At 43.1% G+C, this 26,149-nt stretch overlaps 1 protein-coding gene across 4 annotated transcripts in view; it reads left to right on the forward strand.

The window, feature by feature from the left end:
* Positions 1-16,047, forward strand: part of LOC113406344 (ATP-dependent RNA helicase DDX3X-like) — a 36,565-nt gene extending 20,518 nt beyond the window's left edge. For 2 of the 4 annotated variants that reach the window (XM_026650675.2, XM_026650678.2), the window contains 11 exons: positions 471-606; positions 4,504-4,589; positions 5,702-5,800; positions 5,876-6,036; positions 8,046-8,190; positions 8,301-8,490; positions 8,780-8,961; positions 9,065-9,182; positions 10,911-11,067; positions 12,681-12,829; positions 13,506-16,047. In XM_026650675.2, coding sequence (XP_026506460.1) covers positions 471-606; positions 4,504-4,589; positions 5,702-5,800; positions 5,876-6,036; positions 8,046-8,190; positions 8,301-8,490; positions 8,780-8,961; positions 9,065-9,182; positions 10,911-11,067; positions 12,681-12,829; positions 13,506-13,591 — 1,509 coding nt within the window. In that variant the 3' untranslated portion in view covers positions 13,592-16,047. The remainder of the gene's footprint in view (positions 1-470; positions 607-4,503; positions 4,590-5,701; positions 5,801-5,875; positions 6,037-8,045; positions 8,191-8,300; positions 8,491-8,779; positions 8,962-9,064; positions 9,183-10,910; positions 11,068-12,680; positions 12,830-13,505) is intronic. The other 2 variants (XM_026650676.2, XM_026650686.2) reach the window with 1 other exon arrangement.
* The last annotated feature ends 10,102 nt before the right edge of the window (positions 16,048-26,149 follow it).

Below are 26,149 nucleotides of genomic sequence, written 5' to 3' on the forward strand. Positions count from 1 at the left end.
TTTGGCAACTTAAAAGCCTGAAAGGTTTTATTGGAGGATATCTTGGTTTATAGAAGTGGTGCAAGAGCTTGTTCTTGCTTCAGTTGTGGGTGTGTGGGGGTGTGGGTGTGTTTTTTATAGGAGTTTTTTAGATGGGATGTCACGTGATGAGACCACTAGTTCTGTAGTTATGCATAGGTCTCATTTGCTTGGAAGCCTGACTTCTGATGCAAGAGTTCTACTTGGTCTTAAACTTTTATGCTGCTTATACATAAGCAAAGAGGAACCAAGTACATGTCTGTTTGTCTTTTTAATATGTCAAGTTTAAAATCTGTTAAATTTGTTTTTTGTGTACATGTACTGAGCAGATTAATCTTATGGATACATGAGTCACTTGGGCTGAGCTAGATTTTCAGTGAGAAGGTTCTGAAGTCAGTCCCCCACTAACTTCTCTTCTTCCCCCCCCCCCCCCCCCCAAATGTCTGTTACAGTTCAGTGACCTTGACATGGGAGAAATTATCATGGGCAACATTGAGCTCACTCGCTACACCCGTCCTACTCCAGTTCAGAAACATGCTATACCTATCATCAAGGACAAGAGAGATTTGATGGCCTGTGCCCAGACAGGTAGGTTTCTGACCTTGCACCTATAACAATATTGACTTTCCAGTTCAGCTTGAAATGGGGGTGGGAATTGGATCAAATCTTCAAGCTGCAGATGATAAAAATCACTAAAAGGAAAGGAAGGAACTGCTTGCTCATGACAGAAGTCCTCCTGCATTTCCCACATACTGGGAACTGTAGCCTGCTATCCTTAAAGCAAGAACACACTAGCACAAAATCTGGATTGACCAGTTATAGAGGTGGGGGTAACTTACTTGTCATGCCCTCCTCTGTGGGTGCTAGGTGCCTCTTAGTACTTAGAATACGGCATTTTTAAGGTTTTAGTACATGTCTGAATTGGCAGAAGCAACCATCTTCTGCCATTAAGTTAACTGCCATATTTTTAGTGTTCCTTTGGCCCAAGTCAGATCAGTATTAACTCAGAATGTAGTGAAAGGTAGGGGGGAGTAAAATTATCTGCCTTGAGTTCCTGGTTCAAGTGCTTGCTCGTGTCCATTCCATTGTAGGTGTATACGTGCTTGTCACATGCACTTGTGCCAGAAGTGTTTTTCCCTCTGGTATCCATAGGGGGCCCAGCTCTGATGCCCTCTGGAGTGGCATGCATATGCATTAGTAGAAGGTGCATTGCCAGCTTCCCCCCCCCCCACCCTCTGTTCCTTCTTACTGCCAGTGACTGTGCTGTAACATCTCCTTGCCTCTGTAGGCTTACTCCTCACAACTAGGCACAGTTGAGAACTTTCTGTATATAGTTAGAAATGTTAGGTTTATTTTATAGTTCCCTTACTGTGGATTTAGTGTTCATTTGTTAGTCCCAAATGGTACTTAGCCTAGGGACAGGGCGTGCCCTGGTCTTCAAATGTGCCTGTTTCAAGAAACGCTTGCCAGTCAGTGATTCCCATAGAAGCTGTTTGAAGTGTTTAGGGGAAACCCATATTAGTGACAAGTGTCACATACACAAGAGCTTCAGAGCACAGAACAAAAAGGAGTGAGATTTGTCTCAGAGCGCTCCTTATGGAGTCGGCCCTTACTGCAGCCTCAGAAGCAACCAGATTGGATTCTGTTCCTAGCACTGCAGCCTCGTTGCAGAGCATACTGCTGACACCGGCCTCAGACCAGCACCAATCCCCATCCCCTGCTACTGGCTAAAAGGCAAAGTCTGGGAGGGGACATTCTCCTGTGTCCCATTAAAGGGAAGGAGAGGGCCGGAGAATAGCAAAGACCCATGAGGGTTGAGTGGTTAAGCCCACTTCAAGATCCACCTGCCACCCCGGGGAGCGGCAGAGGCACTCCACACCTGATGGTGCCATCCATGCTGGAGGCCCTTCAGGCCACTAAGGCTATGGATGTGCCCTGGTTGAGGGGTAAACCTGCTTTGGGACCCTTCCAACAGTCCCCATCAGTGCTGCACCACTCCTTGCCACAGGGGGTGTCCCATCAGCACTTGCTTGAGCAGCACCATCTGCCAGAGTTCCTGGTGTCAGTCCCTGGGCTCAAGGCAGTGATAGCCAGTGGGCTGGTGCAGACCCACAGAGGCGCAGCACCAATCCCCAGAGCCCTGGTGCTAGGAGCACCCAAGACACTCTCTCCCAGCACAGGTCACCAATCCAGAGGATTGAGACACCAGTCCCCAGGGCCCTGTTGCTGGACCAACAGTACAGTTCACCACCAGCATGTCCGCAGTCTCCAGCACATCAGTCTACTCACTCAGCTTCCTGCTCCTGCTCGGCAGAACAGCATCACTTGCTAAACATAAGGTGTCAATTACCAGGGTACCAGCACCAAGATCATGGCACTGAGAGCCATTGCCCTCATACAGATCCTCTGCAGAGGTTTGGGACCAGAACTGACAGGATCAGGGTAGGCAGGTGGCCTTGGCACTGTCCTGGTCCCCCAGACATGTATCCCCCTCCTCAGGCTCCAACAGCAAGAAGATCCTGCCCGTGGGCTAGGACCACCCATCAAGAGCACCAGCATTCCCCGCTGGGCCACCAGTGACAGCATGGGCCAGTGGCCTGCCCCCTGGCAACTCTGGAACCCCTAGGGATTTCCCCACCATTGCAGGGGCATAGGTCAGCCTTGGGTATCAGACTGTCAGCAATAGCCTCTCACCTGCCTCAGTCTTGGACCTGGAGTCAGAGCAGGCTCCCTGGGTTCAGCAGGGTTGGCAGACCCATACCTGCCTCATCTTCACCTAATGAGGCAATAGCAGAGCCCTTTCACCCGGTTTCCCCCAGGACAATGTCAAGGCTCACCAGGAGCTCTTGAAGAGGGTCACCTTGAACATGGGGCTGGAAGTCAAGGAGTTGGCAGAGCCCTTGGACTCCTTGTTTGATGTACAGAGTGCAGCAGCCCCTGCCAGGGTGGCATTGCTGGTGCACAAGGGAATGATGAAAATCACTAAGGCTCTGTGGTAGACACATTCCTTGCTGTCCCCATCTCCAAGTGGGCAGAGTGAAAATACCCTTAACGGGGACATAGTATCTTTATACCCACCTTGCCCCAAGCTCAGTGATGTGTCAGCAGCTAATAGCGCAACAGACAGGGCCAACTGGGATCAATGCCTAAGAACAAAGAGGCTCGATCTCTTTGGTAGAAAAACTTTTATTCTACATAGACTCTAGCTGAGTGGCCAACCACCAGGCCTTGCTTGGCTGCTATGATTTTAATAGCTGGCAATCCATGGCCAAGTTCTGACTCACAGCCAGAAAACCCTTCCTGGGTTCCTCTGGCAATCAGAGATGAGGGCAGTGGCCAGAACGGCCCTACAAGTGGCCTCAGATGCAGCAGATCTATGGCCCAAACCATATCGTCAGTTATTTCAATGAGGCGTGTGTTCTAGTTGCAGTCATCAGGCCTTTCAACACAGGTTCAACAGTCAATCCAGGACTTCCCATTCAATGGTTTGGCACTATTTTCAGAACAGACAAACAGTAAATTGCACAGCCTGAAAGACTTGAGGGCTACTTTGTGCACCATGGGCCTATACATGCCAGTGCTGATAAGTGGCTTAAGCAACAACAAACCCATAGGTTTGGGAGCCAACCTTGGTCAGAGTCCTTATAAAAAAGGGCAAGAGCTATAAGCACCAGCAAGGCCACCAGTCAGCATTCTCTACAAACTTGAGCTCCATCCATAACCAACTGGGTGGCAAGCTCCCCTGTTTTCCAACTGTCTCCTGGAACTGGCCGTGGCCTCCTGCTCAGCCACCAGACCTACTGTCGCAGGATCATTGTTGGCATGCAGGAGCCAGTCTTACCTCTCTCCACCTCACGGCTTGGATGCTGCATGCACTCTAATCAGGTACAGCAGGTTCTCTTGGAAAGCAGCCCTCCACCAGAGCAACTTACCTGGCAAAGTGGAAGCACTTCTCCTGCTGGGCATCTGAGCACAACATCTCCCCAACCCAGTCGTCTTTACAGTTCATCTTGGATTACTTGCTTCATTTAAAGCACGTGGGCCTTGCCTTTTCTTCAGTCAAGGTGCGCCCGGCAGCCATATTGGCTTTCCATCCTCGTATCCAGGGTAAATCTGTATTCTCGCATGAGATGTCAATCAGGTTCCTGAAGGGCCCTTAATAGCTCTTTCCACCAATCCGGGACCCGGTCCCACCCCTTATACTGGTGCATACATGCGCCACACCAGAGCCAGTCATCTACAGATAACACAGGGGGATGGGGGGGACTTCCAGCACCGGTGCATGTGGTAAGCGCACACCTACAATAGAATGGACATGAGCAACATCTCAAACACAACTCTTATCTCTTGCCTTGTTAACAATGTCAGGAGCACAGTCTAGTTCAGCTAGGTTGTTTGAAATACTGTGTAAGGTGTTGCAGCTGATAACTTGATGGAAGTATTGATGCTTTTATTGTCAAGATTAACCTTTGTATTTCTTAATAGGTTCTGGGAAAACTGCTGCATTTCTTCTACCAATATTGAGTCAGATCTATACAGATGGTCCTGGTGATGCTTTGAGAGCTATGAAGGCAAGTTCTTAGATGTGCAGTCCCAGAAATGTGAAAACCAGATCAGTCCCCCGCAGGATGCTTTTCTTGCCTGCAATTTTTCTGTTAATATTTATTCTTTCTAGATATGTCTGATTATAGTAGTCATACTAACAAGCAGTCTGTTTCAGAGAGGCCTGTGCCCAATTTCTGCCCCCCAATAATTTAGAGGGCAGCTTCAGAGAGCTGCTCATTTGTTGCTTGTCTGCTCACTTAGAGGCATTGTGGTCCTCGTGTGTGTGTGGTGGGTTTTTTATTGGCTCACAAACAAACATATTACCATCTAATGAACAAATCCAGTCTTCATTCAGACACTCATAACAAAAGAGGAAGACCTTAAAACAAAACTGCTTGAAGCCAAATTTCACTTCAGTTTAGGCCAGTGGAGGACTACAGAGCTGTTCTTAATGGTCTAGGACCTAAACTCTTCTTTAGGACTAGTCAGATAATAGAAGTATGAAAGGATCTCTTGCAGTGTGGCTTCCAGAATGAAGGCTGAAAAAACCATACTGGTAATAAGCATGTCTTGTAGCCACTGAAATGTGGCTATTTCTAAGTATAAAGTTTCTCCATGGTGAAAAAATATTCTTTTCCCCCTCCTTTCCCCCCCCCCCCCCCCCAAACATCAGAGTATTGAATCCCTTTTGTAAGACTTAAAAATAAATAATGTTCACAGGGAGTCTCTAAAATCTCTGTAGTTCTGCTCCCTAAAGACCTATTGTTAGCATGGTCACCTAGCATTCCTGATAGTGCAGTTGGGACACAAGTCTTTAGAACCAATGCCTAAAGTATGATTGAGACTTTCTGCTGTGGAAGACTTCCTGTACTTCTTAACAACAACTCGTAGCAACAGGTCCTTTGGAATATAAATAGCCTTGAGAGCCTTGATTGCAGGTAGAAGTCCAATTTAGAGCAAAGAAAGCTGTAGATGCTCCATTTTGTCTGATCCATGCTCAGCAAAGAGTGGATCCTTGCGGTGCTGGTGGCAAGAAAGTTTCAGAATTGCGGGGGAAGGATGTGCCCGGGGTTTGAAATGGCTTTAGTTTCAACTCTTTAAATTGGAAGTATTTATTATTCTAAATGTTGTCCTTCAGGAAAATGGAAGGTATGGACGCCGTAAGCAATACCCAATCTCTCTAGTCCTGGCTCCAACTAGAGAACTGGCAGTGCAGATCTATGAAGAAGCCAGAAAGGTATCTTTGGCAACTTGTCTGTATAATATCATGAGCTTTTTAAAAAACAGAAAATAACTAGTTCTGTTCTTACAGTTTGCATATCGTTCCAAAGTTCGTCCTTGTGTTGTCTACGGTGGTGCTGACATTGGTCAACAGATACGTGACTTGGAACGTGGATGTCACTTGCTTGTGGCAACTCCAGGACGTCTGGTTGACATGATGGAGAGGGGGAAGATTGGATTGGACTTTTGCAAGTAGGTGAAATGATCTGGAATTTGACAGTCTTACAAATGTCTATAGAATTTCTGACAGATCCTGGAACTTAGCTGTCGGTTTTTTTAAACTAAAAAAACCATATAAATGTAAATAGTAGCGATCCATAGGATTTTTCTCATGTTTTGCTAGACAGTCCTTTAGGAAAGGCTTAGTAGTTGAACAGTTAGATTTCACAATACAAATCCCATATATGCCTGTTGTATGAATAATGAACACTTCCCAGGTTCTAAAACACGGCAGTATTTGCATAACACCATTTCTCTTCTTCCTCTCCCAGCCCTCCAATATTCCTCTGGTCTCACACTCAGATAATGGCTCTCCAGCAGCCTGCATCTATTTAGAAGTCTCCTACAAACTTGCTTCTTGTACTAATCTAGCATGCTGTGGATGAGACACTCTAAGCCAGTGTTTCTCAAACGTAGCCACCAGGGCCTTCTCTTGGGTCCACTGCCTCCTGGGTAGTGATTGGGGGTGGGGGAGAAGAGTTGGGTTTGCCCCCCCTTTCCAAATCACAACTGGCCCCTGCTGCCTTGCTACCCACCTCCCCATCCACAGCTTAATTTGTCCCCCAGCTTGCCAGGGTTGAGTAAATCTGCTGTGAAAAGTGATATTTGTAAGTTTAATACTGCTTTTCACTGCCTCCTAGCTAGCTAGCAAGCCTGCTGCTGTGAAAAATATTAACAAACTTACAAATATCACTTCACAGCAGCAAGCTGCTAGTTAGCAAATCTTTATTTAAAAAAAGAAAGCCAGCGAAAGAAACAACAAAAGATAAGAACATGCAAAGCACCTTACTCTTGGTTCTGTTCTCTTTAGGTCAGGTAAAGAATGGAGACCACTATACATTATTTTTATTACTGTTTGCCCAAAACAAAAACCCCAAATCCTTCATAAATTACAATGATTTGGACATATTTATGTGCATGTTTTTTCCTCTAAAATTAACTAGTATTTTTAGGAAAAATTGTTAGAGCAAGCAAGAGTTGGTGGTCGCACTCTGAGGCCACCAAAAAATTTGTTGAGAACCCCTACTCTAAGCTGAGGTTCCTATGGGAATGATCATGCTGTGTGCTCTGAGAATTTTACTGCCAAACTAGCTGTCAAACAAACATTTGTAAAAGCTTGCCTTAATGCTGTTAAATTGACTAGTTGTCATCTAAAATGACAGCTCATAAATACTTCCCAACTAATGTCGCGTCATACAAGCAGTCATTGAATAATCTTGGCATACTGCATTAAATATTTAATTGCCAATTGTTTTTTTTTTTAAAAATAGCCTGGCTTGTGTGTGGGGATAAAAAAACTACTGTATGTACTTGTCCGTTAGCCTGTTTGTTTATAAGCTGACTCTCTCTCTCCCTCCTCCTTCCCCCCCCCCCCCCACCCAAAATAATAAGGAAAAAAAAACAAAACATGCCCCAACTTTCATAAGCCAACCCTATATTTCAGGGGTTGGGAAACTTTGGCTCCCAGCCTGTCAGGGTAAGCCACTGGCGGGTCGGGACATTTTGTTTACTTGGAGCGTCTGCAGGCACAGAGCCCCTCAGCTCCCGGTGGCTGCGGTTTGCTGCTCCAGACCAATGGGGGCGGCAGAAAGCAGCATGGGCCAAGGGATGTGCTGTCCGCCACTTCCTGCTGCTCCCATTGGCCTGGAGCGGTGAACCGTGGCCAGTGGGAGTCCGAATCGGCCAAACCTGCAGATGCGACAGGTAAACAAACCGGCCCAGCCTGCCAGGGTGCTTACCCTGGCAGGCTGCGTGCCAAAGGTTGACGATCCCTGTATTAGATACTCAATTCAATGATTCTGTAGAGTTTAAAATCCTCAAATTTTGGTGTAGACCCATTTATAAGTTGACCCCCTGTTCTTTGATGCGTCTTTTTTTTTTTTACCAGAAATATTCGGTTTATGAACGAGTATATATCGTAATTTAAAAAAACCTGTTTTTCCTCACTATAAGCAATTTTGATTCTGTTTATCTATTCCCAGATACCTGGTACTGGATGAAGCTGATCGCATGCTTGATATGGGGTTTGAGCCTCAAATTCGCCGTATTGTTGAACAAGATACTATGCCACCAAAGGGAGTGCGTCATACCATGATGTTCAGTGCTACTTTTCCCAAGGAAATCCAGGTACTGTCTGGCTTGAGGCTTTTTTGACCTACAAGCTTAATGTAAGTACTTTCTGAACTCCCCCAGTCTTTGTGGGGAAAAACAGTGAGAATTTTTTTGTCTACCTCTAGATGCTTGCCCGTGACTTCCTGGATGAATATATCTTTCTGGCTGTTGGCAGAGTTGGCTCTACATCTGAGAACATCACACAGAAAGTAGTGTGGGTGGAAGAGTCAGACAAACGGTCATTTCTGCTTGACCTGCTAAATGCCACAGGTAAAGACTGTTTGGGAGAATTTCAACACAGCTCTAATGGCTCAGGTAATGAGAATCTATGTTAGGTGGAGGAAAAGCTGTTAGTCTTTTCCTCCCTGTTTTTTTCATATGTTGTGAATGTTTTGGCTTTGACTTAAAACAGTATGCATGCAAATAAACTACGTGGGTAATATAAACATCATGGGAGGGGGAGTGGCCTTGGTACTCATCTCTCATTGAATGAAGTAATGTAATGGAGCAGAAGATAACTGCCTTTTACCACGTGGGGGGTGCTAAATATTTGCAGATGTAGCATTGCTGGTGGCAAAATCTGTGGTTTAACTTCTTGCATTAGGTAAAGATTCACTGACTCTGGTGTTCGTGGAGACTAAAAAGGGAGCTGACTCTCTGGAGGACTTTCTCTACCATGAAGGATATGCTTGTACAAGCATTCATGGAGATCGCTCTCAGAGAGACAGAGAGGAAGCTCTACACCAGTTCCGTTCAGGCAGAAGCCCAATTCTGGTTGCCACAGCAGTAAGTGTCTAACTTTTTTTCTTTCTATAAGACGTTTAGTTTATTTCACTTTGTTCTTGTGAAGCTTTGCTAAGAGCTGACGGTTGAACTTCTTCACCATTAGGTTGCAGCAAGAGGATTGGACATTTCAAATGTAAAACATGTCATAAACTTTGACTTGCCAAGTGACATAGAAGAATATGTACATCGCATTGGTCGTACAGGCCGTGTGGGAAACCTTGGTAAGACTTTTAAGTGCATTGTCTACTAAAAGATGCTCTTCAAATGTAGTATTCCAGTGGGTTATAAGTAACACTATATACATTCTCTAATAAGAGTAAACTTGAACTACAAAACGAAGCTTACTTGAGCTACTGCTTCAGACAAACCCACTTCTAGTCTTTGCAGCAGTAATCTTAATTCCAGTTTTATTAAACTGAGCAAAATTCCATGCAAGTCTTATTGCTCCAGTCTCTCTTCCATTGGTACCTGCACTGCCTATTTGACAAAACGCAAATAAAGTGTTCTTAAAATGAACAACATGTGCTCGTTCATCATATATTTGTTATAGCAGTCTCAGATGTGGCAGAATGTGGGTAAAATGGAGCAGGAGACCTACTATTCTCCCCCAAGGAATTGTCACACATTTAATTAACACTTTAACAAGCATCAGTGTGGAATGGTGGCCGAACCATGAAGGGGCATACGAATGTTTAGCATATCTGGCATGTAAATACCTTGCAATGCTGGCTACAAAAATGCTGTGCAAATGCCTGTTCTCACTTTCTGGTGACATTGTAAATAAGAGGGCAGCATTATCTCTTGTAAATGTAAGCAAACTTGTTTCTCTTAGTGATTGGCTGAACAAGAAGTAGGACTGAGTGGACTTCTAGGCTCTAAAGTTTTACCTTGTTTTAAGTGCAGTTACACAACAAAAACTACACTTGTAAATTGCACATTCACAACAAATTGCACCACAGTACTTGTATGAGGTGAACTGAAATACTTCTTTTTATCATTTTTACAGTGCAAATGTTTGTAATAAAAAATCAAGTGAGCACTGTACTTTGTATTCTGTGTAATTGAAATCAATATATTTGAATGTTGAGAAAAAACAATACCAATTAAATTAAATTTAACAGTGTACAATCTAATCCGGTTTAATCAATTACATTTTTTAGGTAATTGCATGTGTTAACTGATAACTTGACAGCCCTAGAAACCAGTACAGCAGAGTTCCAGTTGGCGTTCTTTCTTAAAAAAAAAAAAAAAAGCTGCTAAATTTTTGCATGCAAGTGCACATGGACCAACTGCCATTTATGCATGTTCTGTTAAAACACAAACCAATACAAATGAGGAAATAAAAGTATTTGGAATGCAGTCGTTGCTGCAAGAGCTGGTATAACACCATAATCTGGATTAAAGTTATACCAAGTCCTGTAGGCTGGTTCCCTAACACCAGGTTAATAAAGCAACTTGCCACAAGAGAAGGCTCACTGACACTTCTGCTTCATTGAGAGAGCTCTCAAAGTGAATTCCTGGGGAAGGAAATGGGAACCAACATCAGTTGGATGTTGGCTGATTTACTGTAAATCTCAGAGGAAATTCTGCATCTGCTTGGTGTATCTTCCTACCTGATCCCCAATTACATAGTATTCTAAAGTTTTGTATGTCAAACCTCAAGTAAAGAGAAACTAGCAAGCTTGCATGCACTCCTTCAAGCCTAGTGGTGTCTGTGACAGGTGTTTATTAGGCAGCTTCCTGTCCTAAGACCAATTTCAAGTATCTTTAAAGTTCAGTACAAGCCTAGCCTGTTTAATATAAAACCCACCAACTAACTCTTTTTTATATTTATATAAATTATTTTTTTGGTCCTCCTGTTCAAGACACTATTTCTGTGTAGCTCAGATGAACTTGTACTTAAAGTTACCTAATGTTGAGAATCAAACTTTTTTTTTTTTTTTTAAAAGGCCTTGCCACCTCATTCTTCAATGAGAGGAACATAAACATCACCAAGGACTTGCTAGATCTCCTTGTTGAAGCTAAACAGGAAGTACCATCGTGGTTGGAAAACATGGCTTATGAGCAGATTCATAAGGGTGGTAGCAGTCGTGGGCGTTCGAAGAGGTAACTTGAATAGGACTCTGACTACTTAAGAGCATAATCCATTTCATGCCAGTTCCATGGTTGCAGATTCGGGTTCCTATTGCCTAAACCTTTGCTTTAATTACACTTCAGATTGGCGGGTTAGCTAAAACGGTCTTCCATGTTGATATATTTTAGTACTGCTGTCGCTGTGATTGCACTGTGGCTCCTCTAAACTGCTCCAAGTTGTTGGTCTTAACATTTGCCTTCCTTTAGAGTAGAGTTGGAAATACAAATGATCTCTGAGAATTTGCTTTTCCATTAGAAATATTAGACGTTTTTCTTCAGTTTGCTTCAAACTGAGCCCCTCATAGGAAGCCACATCTTGTCATTTAAGTCCCCTCTATGCTAAAATGTCCTATTCTGAAAGTCTCCAAAATCCAGTTAAACTGATTAGGAACAAACTCCTTTTTTAAGAGCTGGATAATCATTTTGGGATGAGGAACAAGTACGACACATTTTTTTTTTTTAAACATTAGAAACGGTTGGAAAACTGGACTTTCAAGATTTACTCTACAGTGGGTTCTGATGTTAAGCTGTTAAACAGATGAATTTGTTTAGCAAGTTAACCATTTTTGATTTAGTGAATGGGGCTGTTTAATATTGTAGTGAATCTTTAGTGGTCACCCACAAATTGCTTTTGCTTTATTTACATGTTAAAGGGAGCAGGATTATTCATGTTGGAAGGGCAACAAAAGTGTGATTTTCCACTTGGAATAGAATAGATGTGCTTTTTATTTATTTTATTTTTTAAAGCTGCTATTATGCAGTATAAAGCAAGGTCTCAATCATATTGCATCACCTGAGACACTTTTTACTGCTGTATGATATTTATTCTGTCCTGTTAACCAACAAATGAATTGCTGCTATGTGGACAGGAATATTTCTTGTTGCAGTGCTATACTGTGGGTTCCAAGCCAGTAAACATGGGGCTGAAGATATTGTAGCCATCTTTGTAGATGGCTATAGATTAAGAGGGAGTGAACTCTTTCATATAGGAAAAACAACTCTAGATGGTGCAGCAGAATAAATCAATAGCATAATTGTTTTTTTATTTTAAAAAAAGTGCTTATGAAATGTCACTAGTTTATTTTCATATTAATGATATATAGGTATCAGTTTGTGGAGTGAATTATTAATGGTAGGTGTCACTAGTTCCTTAAATAGCTAGTACTGCTCTTCAGCTGCTTCCTCTACCCCAGTTGTACAGGGGTGGGTTGTACTGCATCGGACCTAGAACTGAACTCTAGAAAAGCAACTCTTGTTAATTAGTGTAGGTTTCTACATTCTTGCAATCGGTTATGGTTTATTCAACTGAAAAGTAAGCCACGTAGATTGAACAGTAGCACCTTTTCCTCAGCTTATGTCAAATGGCATGTTGACAGTCTCATGCTGTCCAAGTAGCAATGAGAGGCTTGCAAGCAACAAACTCTGGTGCTGAAACTAAGCAATAAGGGCACTGCTATATTCTGCAAATATTCATTTCAAACCACTTTACAAAACTCTACCCTAGCTTTCAAAGCTGCTATCTTAATTGCATTCTACCAGAATGCAATAAGAACAAGCTGTGAATAATATTGTTTCTTCCTGTATAGTCGGTTCAGTGGAGGATTTGGTGCCAGAGACTATCGAACAAGTAGCGGTGGCAGCAGTAGTAGCTTTAGCAGTAGTCGACCAAGCAGCAGCCGCAGCGGTGGTGGTGGCAGTAGCAGCAGCGGCCATGGAGGCAGCAGAGGATTTGGAGGTAATTGTCTGTCTGGAATCAAATACAAAGGAGGGAGCTGGTGGTGGCAGCTTCAAAACAAGCTCTGAATCCTTTTTTTAGGAAAACTAGGTCTTGTCTTAAAACAAATGTATAAAGTAGCCAACTCTCAAATGTGTCTGTAAGGGCTGTGAATTTACTATAGCCTGTAACATTGAACTTAACAATTCAGAGGATTTAGCTGGCACAGTAATATCCTTTTGTGGTACCCAAAATTATGGTAAGCAGGCTACACACTGAAGCTTTCCTAATCTTAGTTTTAGCTTTACAATACCATGTATAGTCAATGTCTTCTCTTCTTTCCCCACCCCCCACAGTGTCTTTGGTCCACAGAAAACTTCTGTCCAGGGAAGAAGGAAAAGGGGTAGATTAGTGATTCTCAAACTTTTGTACTGGTGACCCCTTTCACATAGCAAGCCTCTGAGTGTAGATTCTCCCCCCCCCCCCCCCAATAAATTAAACACTTTTTAAAATATATTTAACACCATTATAAATGCTCGATGCAAAGCAGGGTCTGGGGTGGGGGCTGACAGCTCACAACCCCCCCATGTAATAACCTTCCCAACCCCAGTTTGAGAACCCCTGGGGTAGACTGAAAGGATGTAAAGGTTTTAGTAAGTTAAGAAAAAGCTGATGTGGTTTTTTTTCCCCCCAATAGGTGGTGGCTATGGAGGCGGCTTCTACAACAGTGATGGATATGGAGGAAACTATAACTCCCAGGGGGTTGACTGGTGGGGCAACTGAATCTGCTTGCAGCAGATATCCTACCAAACAAGCTAATATGGAAACCACATGTAACTTAGCCAGACTATACCTTGTGTAGCTTCAAGAACTCGCAGTACATTACCAGCTGTGATTCTCCACTGAAATTTTTTTTAAGGGAGCTCAAGGTCACAGAAGAAACAAAAGGAACAAGCAGCCCTATTTTGAAGGTGAAGATTCCATTGCTGTAGTCAGGATTAACTCCCCTCCCAGCCACCCCCAACCCCAAACTGCATTTCTAATTTTGTGACTGAGGATCATTTGTTTGTTAATGTACTGTGCCTTTAACTTTAGACAACTTTTATTTTGATGTCCTGTTGGCTCAGTAATGCTCAAGATATCAATTGTTGACAAAATCAAAATTACTGAACTTGAGCTAAAATCAAACCTTGGCACACAGGTGTGATACAACTTAAACAGGAATCATCGATTCATCCATAATATTACAAAAACTTATGCGGTAGCCTGCATTAGGGCTTTTGATACTTGCAGATTTGAAAAAAACCAAACAAACATCTTGAAGCATATCAATGGAATTCGTTTCTAATGTGGCAAAACTGTACTAAGTTAAAGTTCTGATTTGCTCACTCTATCCTGGATAGGTACTTAGAACCTGATAGTCTTTAATAAGCCATTCCAGTCATGATGAGATGATGTATGGATACATGCATACATTAAAAGCACTGTTTTTGAAGTTAATGCAAGTAAATACAGCAATTCCTTTTTCAATGTTTAGGCAGATCATTAATGTGAGCTAGCCAAATGTGGGCAGAATATTACAGGGAGCGTTTAAAGGTCTGATAACTTGAAATAGTTTTTAGGAGAATTCATCTATTTAGACTTTTTAAAAATGCCTGCCATATGAAATTGAAATGGTAGAATGGCTGACCACGACAGTGACTGGTCCTCCTTAAGGGCCTGACTGATTTTGGTCTAATAACGCATGCTAGTGTTGATGTTTTTTGGTCAAGAGGGTATGAACAGGAAGAATTATGCAGCAGGCTTTATTTTAATGCAGATTCACATTACTCTGTTCAAGCTGCGTTGAGATGTTAAACTGGCTTACTGTAGACTTTGTAAAATGGCTCCAGAAGAGTAACAAACAAATCTTGAGATCACAGAGGTTGGAAATGTACATAACTGCACAAGGTTTCAATTCTGCTATTAAAGTGCAGTTTTAGTCAGTTTTAGTTGCATAGGTTTCCATTGTATTTATAGTCTGTTTATGCTAAATCTGGCCAAAGATAAGTATTGTCCACCAGTAAAATGCCTCTGCCACTTGGAATTTCTGTGCTAACTTTTGTGGCCAGAGCCATTATCAACTCTTAATCTACAGTGGCATAGGAAAATGGCAAAAATCTCCTAAAGTGCAATAGATTTTTTCAAGTGTATTGTGCCTTGTTCTAAAACTTTTATTAAGTAGGTGCACTTGACAGTATTGAGGTCATTTGTTATGGTGCTATTTCAATTAGTCTAGGTTTAGGCCCTTGTACATTTTGCCCATAACTTTTTACAAAATACTTCTTTTATTGCACATTCAGAGAATTTTATATATGTCTTGTGTGCGTGTCCTTAACTTCCAATCTTATTTTGTCTCTTGGAGATTGAACGCAGCTTGTCTAAGGAGAAGGAACTAGATTCTAAAATTTATTTGGGACCATGGGAATGATAGCTGGGAAGAAAACTATTTGCACACGAGATTTCTAGATACTTTTTGCTGCTAGTTTTGTGTAATATTTATTGAACATTTTTGACAAATATTTATTTTTGTAAGCCTAAAAGTGATTCTTTGAAAGTTTAAAGAAACTTGACCAAAAGACAGTACAAAAACACTGGCACTTGAATGTTGAATGTCACCGTATGCGTGAAATTATATATTTCGGGGTAGTGTGAGCTTTTAATGTTTAAGTCATATTAAACTCTTAAGTCAAATTAAGCAGACCCGGCATTGGCGGTGTAGCCATAACTTTCTGATAGTAAAACAAAAATTGGCAACTTAAAATTAAACATGCCAAGGTTTTGATACACTTGTCTTAAGATATTAATGAAACACTTCTAAACACTGATGTGAAGTGTCCAGATTCTCAGATGTTTGTTTGCGTGAGTTTTGTTTAGTTGTGTGTGGTTTTTTGTTTTTGTTTTTTATTTTTCAGTGAATGTCTGGCACATTGCAATCCTCAAACATGTGGTTATCTTTGTTGTATTGGCATAATCAGTGACTTGTGCATTTTAGCAAGTTTTATCAGCCAGCAATATTTTCAGTTCAGAAATAAGGATTAAAAATCATATGCAAAGAATGGGTTTAAACTTGCTGAATGTAAAAATTCAACTTCAAGTCACTGTAGGTTTAGTAATTGCTTATTGTATTAGTTTAGATGCTAGCACTGCATGTGCTGTGCATTACTCTTGATTTTATTAAAATAAAAAGTTGAACTGCACAGAGTCCACTCATTTTTTAAGCGTCACTGTTTCATGTATCATGCCTGTAAACTGAATAATTTGGTGCAATCTCTGATCTTGCAACTTCGTAGCACATTAAAGTGCTGGCTGAGATAATGAACCATCTGGCACCTGACCCATTTATGCTAGTACAAAATATAGTGGCAGAGTTGTCCTGTATACCCATCATTTGAGATGGGCAGGTGTTGCCTCAGTTGTATATGAGAGATCTGTATTCTGCAGTAAGTAGATATGGAAGGGGGGGGTTTCTTCCCCCCCCCCCCCCCCCCCCCCCATATCCCTTACTTCAGCCTCTGCATGCCAGGTAAAGGTGCTCTAAAAGTCTCTGATCTGGCCAGGGGACACAACTTACTGAAACTGTGGAAGATTGCCACAAGCTGAGGACCCCATCACAAACTGGGGTTTAGGGTATGCAGTGGGTAGGAGAGGGTGGAACAGCAGAGCTGCTGGCCACTGGCAGTCAGTAATAGCTATTAAACTTTAGAGTAGCCTAGAATTGGGAGGCTGTGAAAATGTTAATCACATTAGGCTTCACCTCCCTGGGGTTGCAAATTCCAAGCCATTCCCCCTGGAGAGACTAGAGCATAGCAAAAAGTTAGGCTATTTTAATGGTCTTAAAGTGGTGTGGGTTTTTTTTTTTTTTTTTTTTTTTTTTTTAAATCTCGAGCATCTGAGTGTTCTTGGTAAATGTTACAGCTGCAGATTGACTCTCTCAAATTTACTATAGTAAAAGGTACAACATGAAACAGCTTAATAAAGTCAGGTTAGCCTGAATTTTCATTTTCAGAATGATTACACTAGCCCAATCCTGATTTATGAAAATGTAAAGACCTCTTACACATGCAAAACTGGCTGGTTGAAAAGGAGTGAGCCTGAAGTGCACAGCCACTGTTGCTGTAGTAGCAATTAAAGTCATGCCTCCAAGTACTACTTATGCATAGTGGAATATACCAAATTGAAACAGTAAGGGGTCACATCCTCACAGTCAGGTATCTTGATATGCATTGGCTAATGGAAAGAGCCTCCACTGTGGAAAGGTTGCAAAAACTAAATATTGAACTGTTCCAACATTTGTTACTATGAGATGTCAAATTCTAACAGGGTGGTACAGCCCTCCTTAACACCTTAGCTTTTGTTCAGCTAGAGCAATTGTCTTTACTAAAGGTTTGTTAAAATGAACATAGCCCTCTAACTATACACCTCTATCTCAGTATAACGCTGTCCTCAGGAGCCAAAAAATCTTCTGCATTATAGGTGAAACCATGTTATAGCAAACTTGATTTGATCCGCAGGAGTGCACAGCCGCCCCCCCCCCCCCCCCCCCCGAGTGTTGCTTTACCACTTTGTATCCAAATTCGTGTTATATCGGGGTAGAGGTGTATTTCCATCTCTGCAATGGAACAGGCCAGACTCAGTTTTATGAATGGGGTTTTTTTAATGGCTCTAAAAACTTTGAAATTTTGAACACAACTAATTTGTGTGCAATAGTTCAGTTTTATACTGTTTGTTCCAGCATTCCTTTGCTATTTCTGGCTTTAAAACTCCTTTCAACCCAGGGCATGTGCAAATGACAAAAAGGTTGGCCATATGTACACTAAAGCTGTAGAACTGAAATGGGGAGAACCTGTTGGACTGCCATTAAGCTAAGTGCTTGGTGCAAATGATTTTAAAAAATAACTACTGCACCAGAGTTGGACAAACCTAATGCTTAGTGTGAAAATTCTACATGTGGGGTTCTGAACGAAAATATTAGCACACTTTTTTTTAAGAATGTGATTTGGGGAATATTTGGCCTTGCCAGAAGCTGGGACAGATCACATGATAAAACACCCTGTTCTGTTCATAGCCTCTGAAAAACATGGGGCTAGATGGGACTATTGGTCTGATCCAGTATGGCCATGCTAATGTTCTCCAAGTGGTGAAGTTCAAGCAATTATCTGCTATTCAACACATAAGAAATTCTAATTTTGCTTTCAGAAGTAAGTGGGAGATCATTTTAAGATGGGAGTTTGAACACTTCCCTCCTCTCCCTAGAAAACAATTCCACATTGCAGCCCTGAGAGCATCAGTCATGTATGGGCCCCATTGTACAAGGTGCTGTGTACAATACTGAATTAAGTATATAAAAAAGGTAGATAATGGGGAGTGCAACTGAGACAATATTGAACACTATGAAAACTAGTAAAGCACATCTGCTGCCTAGCCATTGTGGAGGCTTGTTCAACACAGGCACCAGGACAGGAGCAATTTGAAGGACAGCAAGGCTGCTTTATGGCTGTTTATTGGGAGTGCCTCCTAGGCATGAAAGGTGGCATGGGTAGAGCATCCCTCTACATTCTCATGAGTCTTAAGTAACAAACTGCTACCAAAGTATGTTACAAGGTCAATGCATTTTCTCTCATGGATAAAGCAGGGCTTCAGCTACTGCCCAATGGTTCAACTGGTCTTTCACTGCTCAGAGAAATGGGTTACTGGGGCATGATTGTACTATACAGCTACAGGAGCACTGATGACAGTATCTCAGGAAAGGGAGTCTCATAGAAGTGTTTCAGTGCATTGTGGTAGCCGCCTTACCCATGCTCCCAAGAAGTCAATGTGGCTTTTGCCTCAGACTTGAATGGGAATGGACTTAGCTGCTAATAAGCCAACCCAAGTTTTGTAGTCATAATTTCATAATGAACTTTAGGGGGCAAAGTTGGTAAAATAGGATTAATTTCCACTCTTAAGAATAAAATTCAAAGCTTACCAAAACTGTAAGAGGCAAATGTCAGAAGGGAATATTGGTGTGATGTGAGATATTTTCTGAAAATTTCTACAAGTATGTTTGAAGAATTAAGCACTAATCTCTAAAAATTGGTCATGACAATTGATAGTGTGTGAGTTGGATTCATGGCAAAAATGAATTCTAGAGCAGTTGCAGTGTTTTTTTAAAATGAGCTGCAACTACCCTTGGAGCTACAGTCAACATGGAGCCTACTGAAGATCCTTATGCCTGCAACATCAGATTTCTTTTTCATAGCAATGACTTGGCAGTGTGCATGGGCAGTGTTTAAGAGGCAGAGCAGCCATGAACCTTTCAGTTCCCTCTGACTGCCTGTGGCAGAGAGGGAATGTGGTGAGCCAGGTCAGATTGGTCTCCAAGCATCAAATTCATCTTCTAGCCTAGTTTGTGAAGACAGTTAATCTTTGCCCTCCTTCTGACAGTTTGAAATTCCTAGCCCCCCACCCTCCACACAAAAGAACCCCCTATGGACTGGGGGGTGAGGTGCCTTATGCTAAACTCTCAGGATTTAAACCTGAGACCTCTGCTGGACTCATTTCCTTAGTCAATAAGCATAGCTGATGCCTTTTCTGTTGAAGAGGAGGGTAGGGGGGTCACAGCCCCAGTAAGCATAGTGTGCAAATCCTCTGCCTGCAGGACTTGCAAATTGAGGTACATAAGGGGTAGCATTACACATCACCTCAGACCCACCCTCTTCCAAAGGCACAGCCTCAGTGAGTGAGCAGACACCACCACTTCTGGTCTACCAGAAATTGAAAGGCAGGGAAGAAAACATCAAAGAGTGGATGCCTCTTAGCCCCGCAAACCTGGCATCACCTCCTCCAACAATCTAATGAGTGGAACGAGTACTGACGCATTACACCATAAGCATAAGACTGAAAGGAGGGGCTGGTGGGGGAGAGATATGTGGATGCACAGAGTAGCTGAAATGACAGCAAAGAGACTGTGAACCAAGAAACCTGGCTGCCAACTGGCAAAGCACATTGGGCTCCCTCAGGTTCTGTACTGAAAGCCTCTGTCATAGTGCTTTTCATAACCATGGCAGTAGATAGACTATGTGAGACATTTTTAACGACACACCTAAAGAACATGTTTGTGTGTGCCCCAAGTAGGTCACACCTAGGGCACGTCTCTTGAGACACACTCCTCCAGAGAGAGGGTGAGAGCCACTTATTGGCAGGGGAATCACGGTGTATGTATGTTCTACAATTGGGGGGAGGGGGTGTCTGTCAAATGTGAAGGAAAAGCTGGCAGAGACAGAACACAAAGTGTTAACATTGGGGGAGGATCCTATCTTGAGGTGCACATCAAGGGTCCATGCTGGTAAATTTAGGAGTGCAAAGAGAGAGACTGGCATCCTTCATCTTGGGCAGTGGTCCTCAAACTGTTGGACATCCCCCCCACCCCCCCCGGGGAAGCATGGACAAATGGGTAGCCTCTCCCTGCATTGAGGGGGGGGGGGAGTACTACCCAGCCCCACTTTTACTGTGGCTCTGGTCATGCCCCCCAGCCCTGACTCCACTCCTCCCCCCAGGGGGGCATGACCAGAGTTCATTATTGGGGGCTCGAGGAAAAGTTTGGGTACCACTGATCTAGGACATTAACAGCCAGCAGGTTTGCTTCATGGAAAAGCAATTTCAGCCATTTCAACTTTTTTGGTTGAAAACAGTAGCAAGCAGAACTAGTTTAGTATCTGTTTTTATATGTAACCACTTGTTTCTGATATGCACTAGCACTTAGTTTATTATAAAAGAACAGAGCTTTATCACTATAAATACACGCAGTGCGTGTGCCTGGGGGGAGGGGGGTTCAGCCAAGCTGTGTTCCAAGGCATAACTAGTAAGCTGCAGTTACTCCTGGGGGAACCCAGAACCCCCTTAGCTCTTCATACCCAAACACCACCCCATTGAGCCTCGACCCCTGCATCTGGAGCCCCCCCTTTCCTCCAAAACCTCCTGCCTCCATCCCCCCAAAGCCCCCACACCACTGACCCCCCAACTAGCTGCACCCAGACACCCCCCCCCCGAGACCCCCACACCCCGCGCCCGAGGGCGCCCCCCCCCCTCTTTCCCCTGAGCCCCCCCCCCCCACAACGAGCCTCTGTCCATCCAGATTCCCCCACCCCTAGCTCCCTCCCCCCCACCCGAGCTACCTGTACCCAGATTGTCCCACACCTGGATCCCTACCCCTCTAAGCCCTTCCAATAAAAGAATATTACCTCACCCATCTTGTCTCTCTCTAATATAATGAACCTGGCCAGAGAGGCAGAGGGCTGCGGAGGCCTGGAAGCCAGTGCTTGTGTTGCCACAGGCTGCTAGTTTTGAGGGAGCTGATCCACAGCTGGCACAGACAAGACTCCCCTCTACCCCATCCACACACACTAAGGGCAGGTGGTGGTGAGGTGCCGCAGAACCCTGGATCCCCTGGGAAGTAGCACAGGGTAAAAAGTTTGGGGCCCACTGATCTAGGGGTCCCAGCTCCACTTTGCTAGGCGCCATATAAACATTAAAGAAAGAGACAGTCCCCTGTAACCCTGAGGTTACAATTCAAATATATGATGGGTGATAACAGGTGGATAACAAACAGATGGGAGGCGTTCAAGGTAACAATGGAAGGATTAGGACCAATGTGATAAACTGTGGTCACCACACTCCCGCTGCTTAACTACTGTTGAGCTTTCATAGACTTTATGACAGACCGCCAGCATTATCCCAGTGGAGCCTCTGCTGTCATCCTTCCCCAAAGTGATTTTGATCCCAAACAGATTCCGTTTTATCCATTCTAATTTCTGTACCATCTACTCCATCATTAATATACAGTGTTACTCCACCACCTTCACTATTATTTCTGTCTTTTCTGAACAGCACATACCCTTCACTACTTGCATTTCAGTCATCACAACTATTCTACCATATTTCTGTTATCCCTATAATATCTGGTTTCACTTCCTGCACCGGTAGTTCTAGTTCCTCCAGTTTGTTACCCAGACTCCTTGCATTGATGTATAGACATCATAGTTGTTCCTGCTTGGCATCACCCAGATTCCTTGCCAGATTAGGTAAGGTCATTTTACTGCCAGTATCACCTACCTGGCTGTTACTGTCAGTGGTACTGGCATGATCTTTCCTCTTGTTGTCCTTTCTCCTACCCTCTGTTGTTTCTTTCTCCATTGCTGTATCCTCTTTCAATTGATTTTTCTCCCACTCAGTGTTAGAATCAGGCAAGGAGATTGCATGAACATCTGCCAGCCATCTCCCCTAAATTCCTAGTGTAAAGCTCTTTTAATCAGTTGTGCCAGTCTCCATCCCAGAAGTATATTTCCCTCCCTGCTGAGGTGGAGTCCATCCCATGAGAACTGTCCTCTGTCCATGAATGCCTCCCAGTGATCGAACATCCCAAAACCTTCCTTATAGCACCACTGCATAATCCTCATAATCCCATCTCTTGTCTCACCTTTGTTCTCCTCCTCTAGGGACAGGTTGAATCCCACTGAAGAGCATATGGGCCTCCATTTCTTTAAGCACCTTTCCCAGCCTGGCACAGTTTTCCTTGGTGCATCCCAGCAAGAATCTAGCAATATAATTTGTTCCCACATGAAGAACAATCAGGTCTTCTTACCACATCTGGCTGATGGTTCAGGAACTGCTCCTTCTTTTCAGTCCTTTTTAAATAGTTTTACGATAGAATTACATATGTCTTTATATGTTTTAAAGGCTTAGTGTAAATAGTTAGGTATAAGATCATCTTCAGTTCTGGGATGGGACATCCTCAAACCAAGCAGCCAGGTTTTAATCACTGTCTCCTGCCTTTCAGTCTTCTCAGAGTCCAACAGGCCTACAAGGCGGTGACATGTTGAAGGACACGGTCCATCGAGATGCTTGATTAGTTCAACCTTCATGCTGAAGGCTCCCAAAAAAAGGCAGAATAGGTTGCAAGCAATATTGTTGTGGGAAGCATTGGCAGCCAAGCCAGCAAGGTCTGAGCCTCTTAGAGGAGCTGAAAGATTGCATAGACTCTCCTCTGCCCCTAATTCATCTAGCAATAAAAGCCAACATAATCTCTGAAAATCATATCAACCATAGTTCTGGACTCCAAGAAAACACCAGTTCTGAAGGAAGATCCAAAACCAGCAGATCCCAAACACAGAAGCAGATGTGTCAGCCTCTGCATCCAGAGCCAATCCATAAGGCAGACATTCAGCAGATACGTATGCTCAAGAGAAAACTAAGGAACCAACCATGGGGCCAGAAAGCATTGCTTAGATATGTCAGATCCCATTACATTGGATCCAAGCTTGCTGGATCAGAAGATTAGACAGAAAGATGCACATTATAAGAAGAAAGATACGCAACCTTTGGCTACGAGCTGGGGCTGCGGCTGGATGGTACTCCCTCCCCATCCTGTGGGGGCTGGCCTGGACCCCACCAAGCACCCCCGAACATTCCTCTGTGCCCCCCTAGGGGGCATGCCCCACATTTTGGGAACCTCTGCCCTAAAGTGATGTGGGGAAGCTGGCACTGTTACTGCCTGTTCTGTGGGTAAACAGAAAGTGTCTAGTCTCTTAATTGCCTTCCTAAGCACTGAATTCACATGAACATCTCAGGGTAAGAGGGAGTAAAAAGCAGCAGAAAGCTGAAATCTGGTTGGATGTTTGAAAAGTATTGAGCATGTGAGATTACCCCTAAATGGAGGTGAGGATAGGCTAGAGGAATTAAATTGTGTGGGTTTAGGGTACACAGAGTATATTGTTCACTCACCATATTATAAACAAGGATTATAAACAAGGCTATTAAGGAAGGCAAAAAGCTGTAGCAGAAGGAAACCTAATGAAATGAGCCAGGATTCTGGGAATCTGAGTTATGAAGAAAGATTAACCAGGTCTGCTGCTGACCTACATATTTTAGTAAAACAAAAGGCAGGAGTGGAGAGGGAAGCTCATGGCGGTAGATAAGCCTCTGAAAGGAGAGGAGCAGATTGATGCAAATGAGCTGTTTAAGATAGCAACTAATTCAAACCTGCTGGAGCTTGGAGTTAACCCTGGTATCACCAGGTATCTTCAAGGCCCCAATTCAGGAAAGTATCCCTAAGTAGGACAGCATTTCAGCATATGCTATAGGATTTACACACATAGTTAACTTTAAGCATGTGCTTAAGTGCTGTCCTAAACTGGGGTCTTTATCAGTAACACATCTGTGCGAACACTGGACGTCCATGAATCAGCCCTGTCCATGCTGGGATCAGGGCAGATTTGGGCTGTTTTTGTCTTAATTAAAAAAAAAAAGTGGCACAAATAAAACAAATTTCCTGTACCACCGTCAGTAGTAAGTGGTATAAACCATTTTAAAGGAAACTGGCCAAAATTCTGGGAGCAGGAAAAATAAATTGTGTCTGTTGTGGGTGGGGAAAAGTTATAGACGCTAGCTATTTTTTTCACTTTAAAACTGTTCTGTGTAGGTACATTTGTATTTTCCAGGCTTTTAGGGATTTATGTTCTTCTAGCACCTACATTTCTTTAATTGTAAGAATTTGTTTAAGTAGAACACCAAAAAACCTAAATGCCCCCAAACAATTAAATGCCAGTAGGTGGTATACAATCAAGAAATCATTAACCACAAACAAGAATGTGTAACTGCCTTGTCACACCTCAATTGTGTAGATTAGTGGGATAGCTAAGTCATTTTCCACTAATTGTGTAGGGACATATTTTTGATGCAGATTGACAAATTTACACATAGTGCCCCCCCCAATCCTCATAATAAGCTATTTACCGCATCAATACTTCTCAAATCAAAGCAGTTGTGCAGGAGACATCAGCTGCATGCCCAGATAAGTCATTATACACTCTTAATAGTGCAAAAATACCACGAAAGGAAGAGCTAGTTCCTGACTTCTTGACTAAGGCGTCAGTCCTTGCTTCATTTTCCTGACTAGAATTAAGTTGTGCATTCAGAATGTAACCTGATACTTTCTTCGGTGTGTTGTAACATGAAAATTCTTTGGGTGAAGCTGTGTCACTGGTTCACAATTCAGGGCACTTAAAGTTCTGTGCTAGTGAGTGGGTCACATCTAACAGTAGAAACGACGGGGTTGCTCAGTTTACTCCAGTTTTGGAAAATGCTCTACAGAGCTGCAGGTGCATCTCTGCTGGTTAGAATTTCTGTCTTGTTACTCACACGTACTGCTCTGTATGATTTGATATTTTCATTTTGTAAAATCGGCACCATTTGATGAAAAGGGAGCTTCATCTCAGCAGCTTGTGTATTGTCTGGCTTACACGGTCTGCTCCCCGTGATGTCAAAGGGAGTTTTACTATGGGCTTCATGGGAACAGGAGTAGTTCCATATATTATAGGCCCATTTGAACAAGGCCTTTGTCTATCTTTGTGTATTGTAGCTGATCATGCTGAGGTTTGAACCAAGGTTTTAACACGAGATTGTAAAAACATCTGTTTTCTTAGTGGGTTTCCAACATGCTCAGTGCTGGTGTAGCTCTGCTCCCATTTAAGTGAAAGGGAGCTAAATACTGACTTAAATGAGAGGAGAGTTAGGTTAACACTAAACTTTTGAAATGCCTCAGTGTCCCCACTTGTAAGACAAGGATAGTAATACTTCCTCACCTCACAGGGCTATTGTGAGGCTTAATTCAGATGGGTTTGTTAAAGCCTTGAAGACATCAAGTGCCAAGTATTATTACTCTTAGTGGTGACTATTTATTGGGTTACTAGACAGACCCTTCCACTGAGAGTGGTAAGTTCTATTAATGCAAAGAGGGACAATTCAGTCTTGTCACTACAGACTGAGGCCTGATCCTACGCTGATAGAAGTCAATAGCAAAACTTTAGTTGACTTCAATGGGAACACAATCAAAGCTCTGAATGGATATTGATTGACTAACTCTACCTTTTCCCACATGACTGAGGAAAAGCAAAAATCCCGCTAGTTCTCTGTCCTTTGTGTGAAATATTTTGTTTGTTTGTTTGTTTGTTTGTTTGTGTGTGTGTGTGAGAGAGACAGCGGTGGGATGGTAGAGGGAAAAGGAAGGGAGTCAGTAGCAATTCATGGGGAGGTGGCAGAGCTAGCAGCTGCATGCCTTTGCAGCTGGCTGAGGACACTCGCATGCTGGCAGGAGGTTGGAGGATATGCTTGATCAGCCTTGTGGGTGGAGAAAATATCCTGGATTAGTTAGCACTGGCAAGGATTGGGGTGAGACAAATCAGATTAGAACAGAATGATAACAGCTCCCCTTTCACACAGCTTCAGAGCGTTTTCCTTTGCTTAAATGAAGAGATCCACCCAGCG

This window comes from Terrapene carolina, unplaced genomic scaffold, assembly GCF_002925995.2.
Source record: "Terrapene carolina triunguis isolate 2854851 unplaced genomic scaffold, T_m_triunguis-2.0 Scaffold26, whole genome shotgun sequence".
Classification (NCBI taxonomy): Eukaryota; Metazoa; Chordata; order Testudines; family Emydidae; genus Terrapene; species Terrapene triunguis.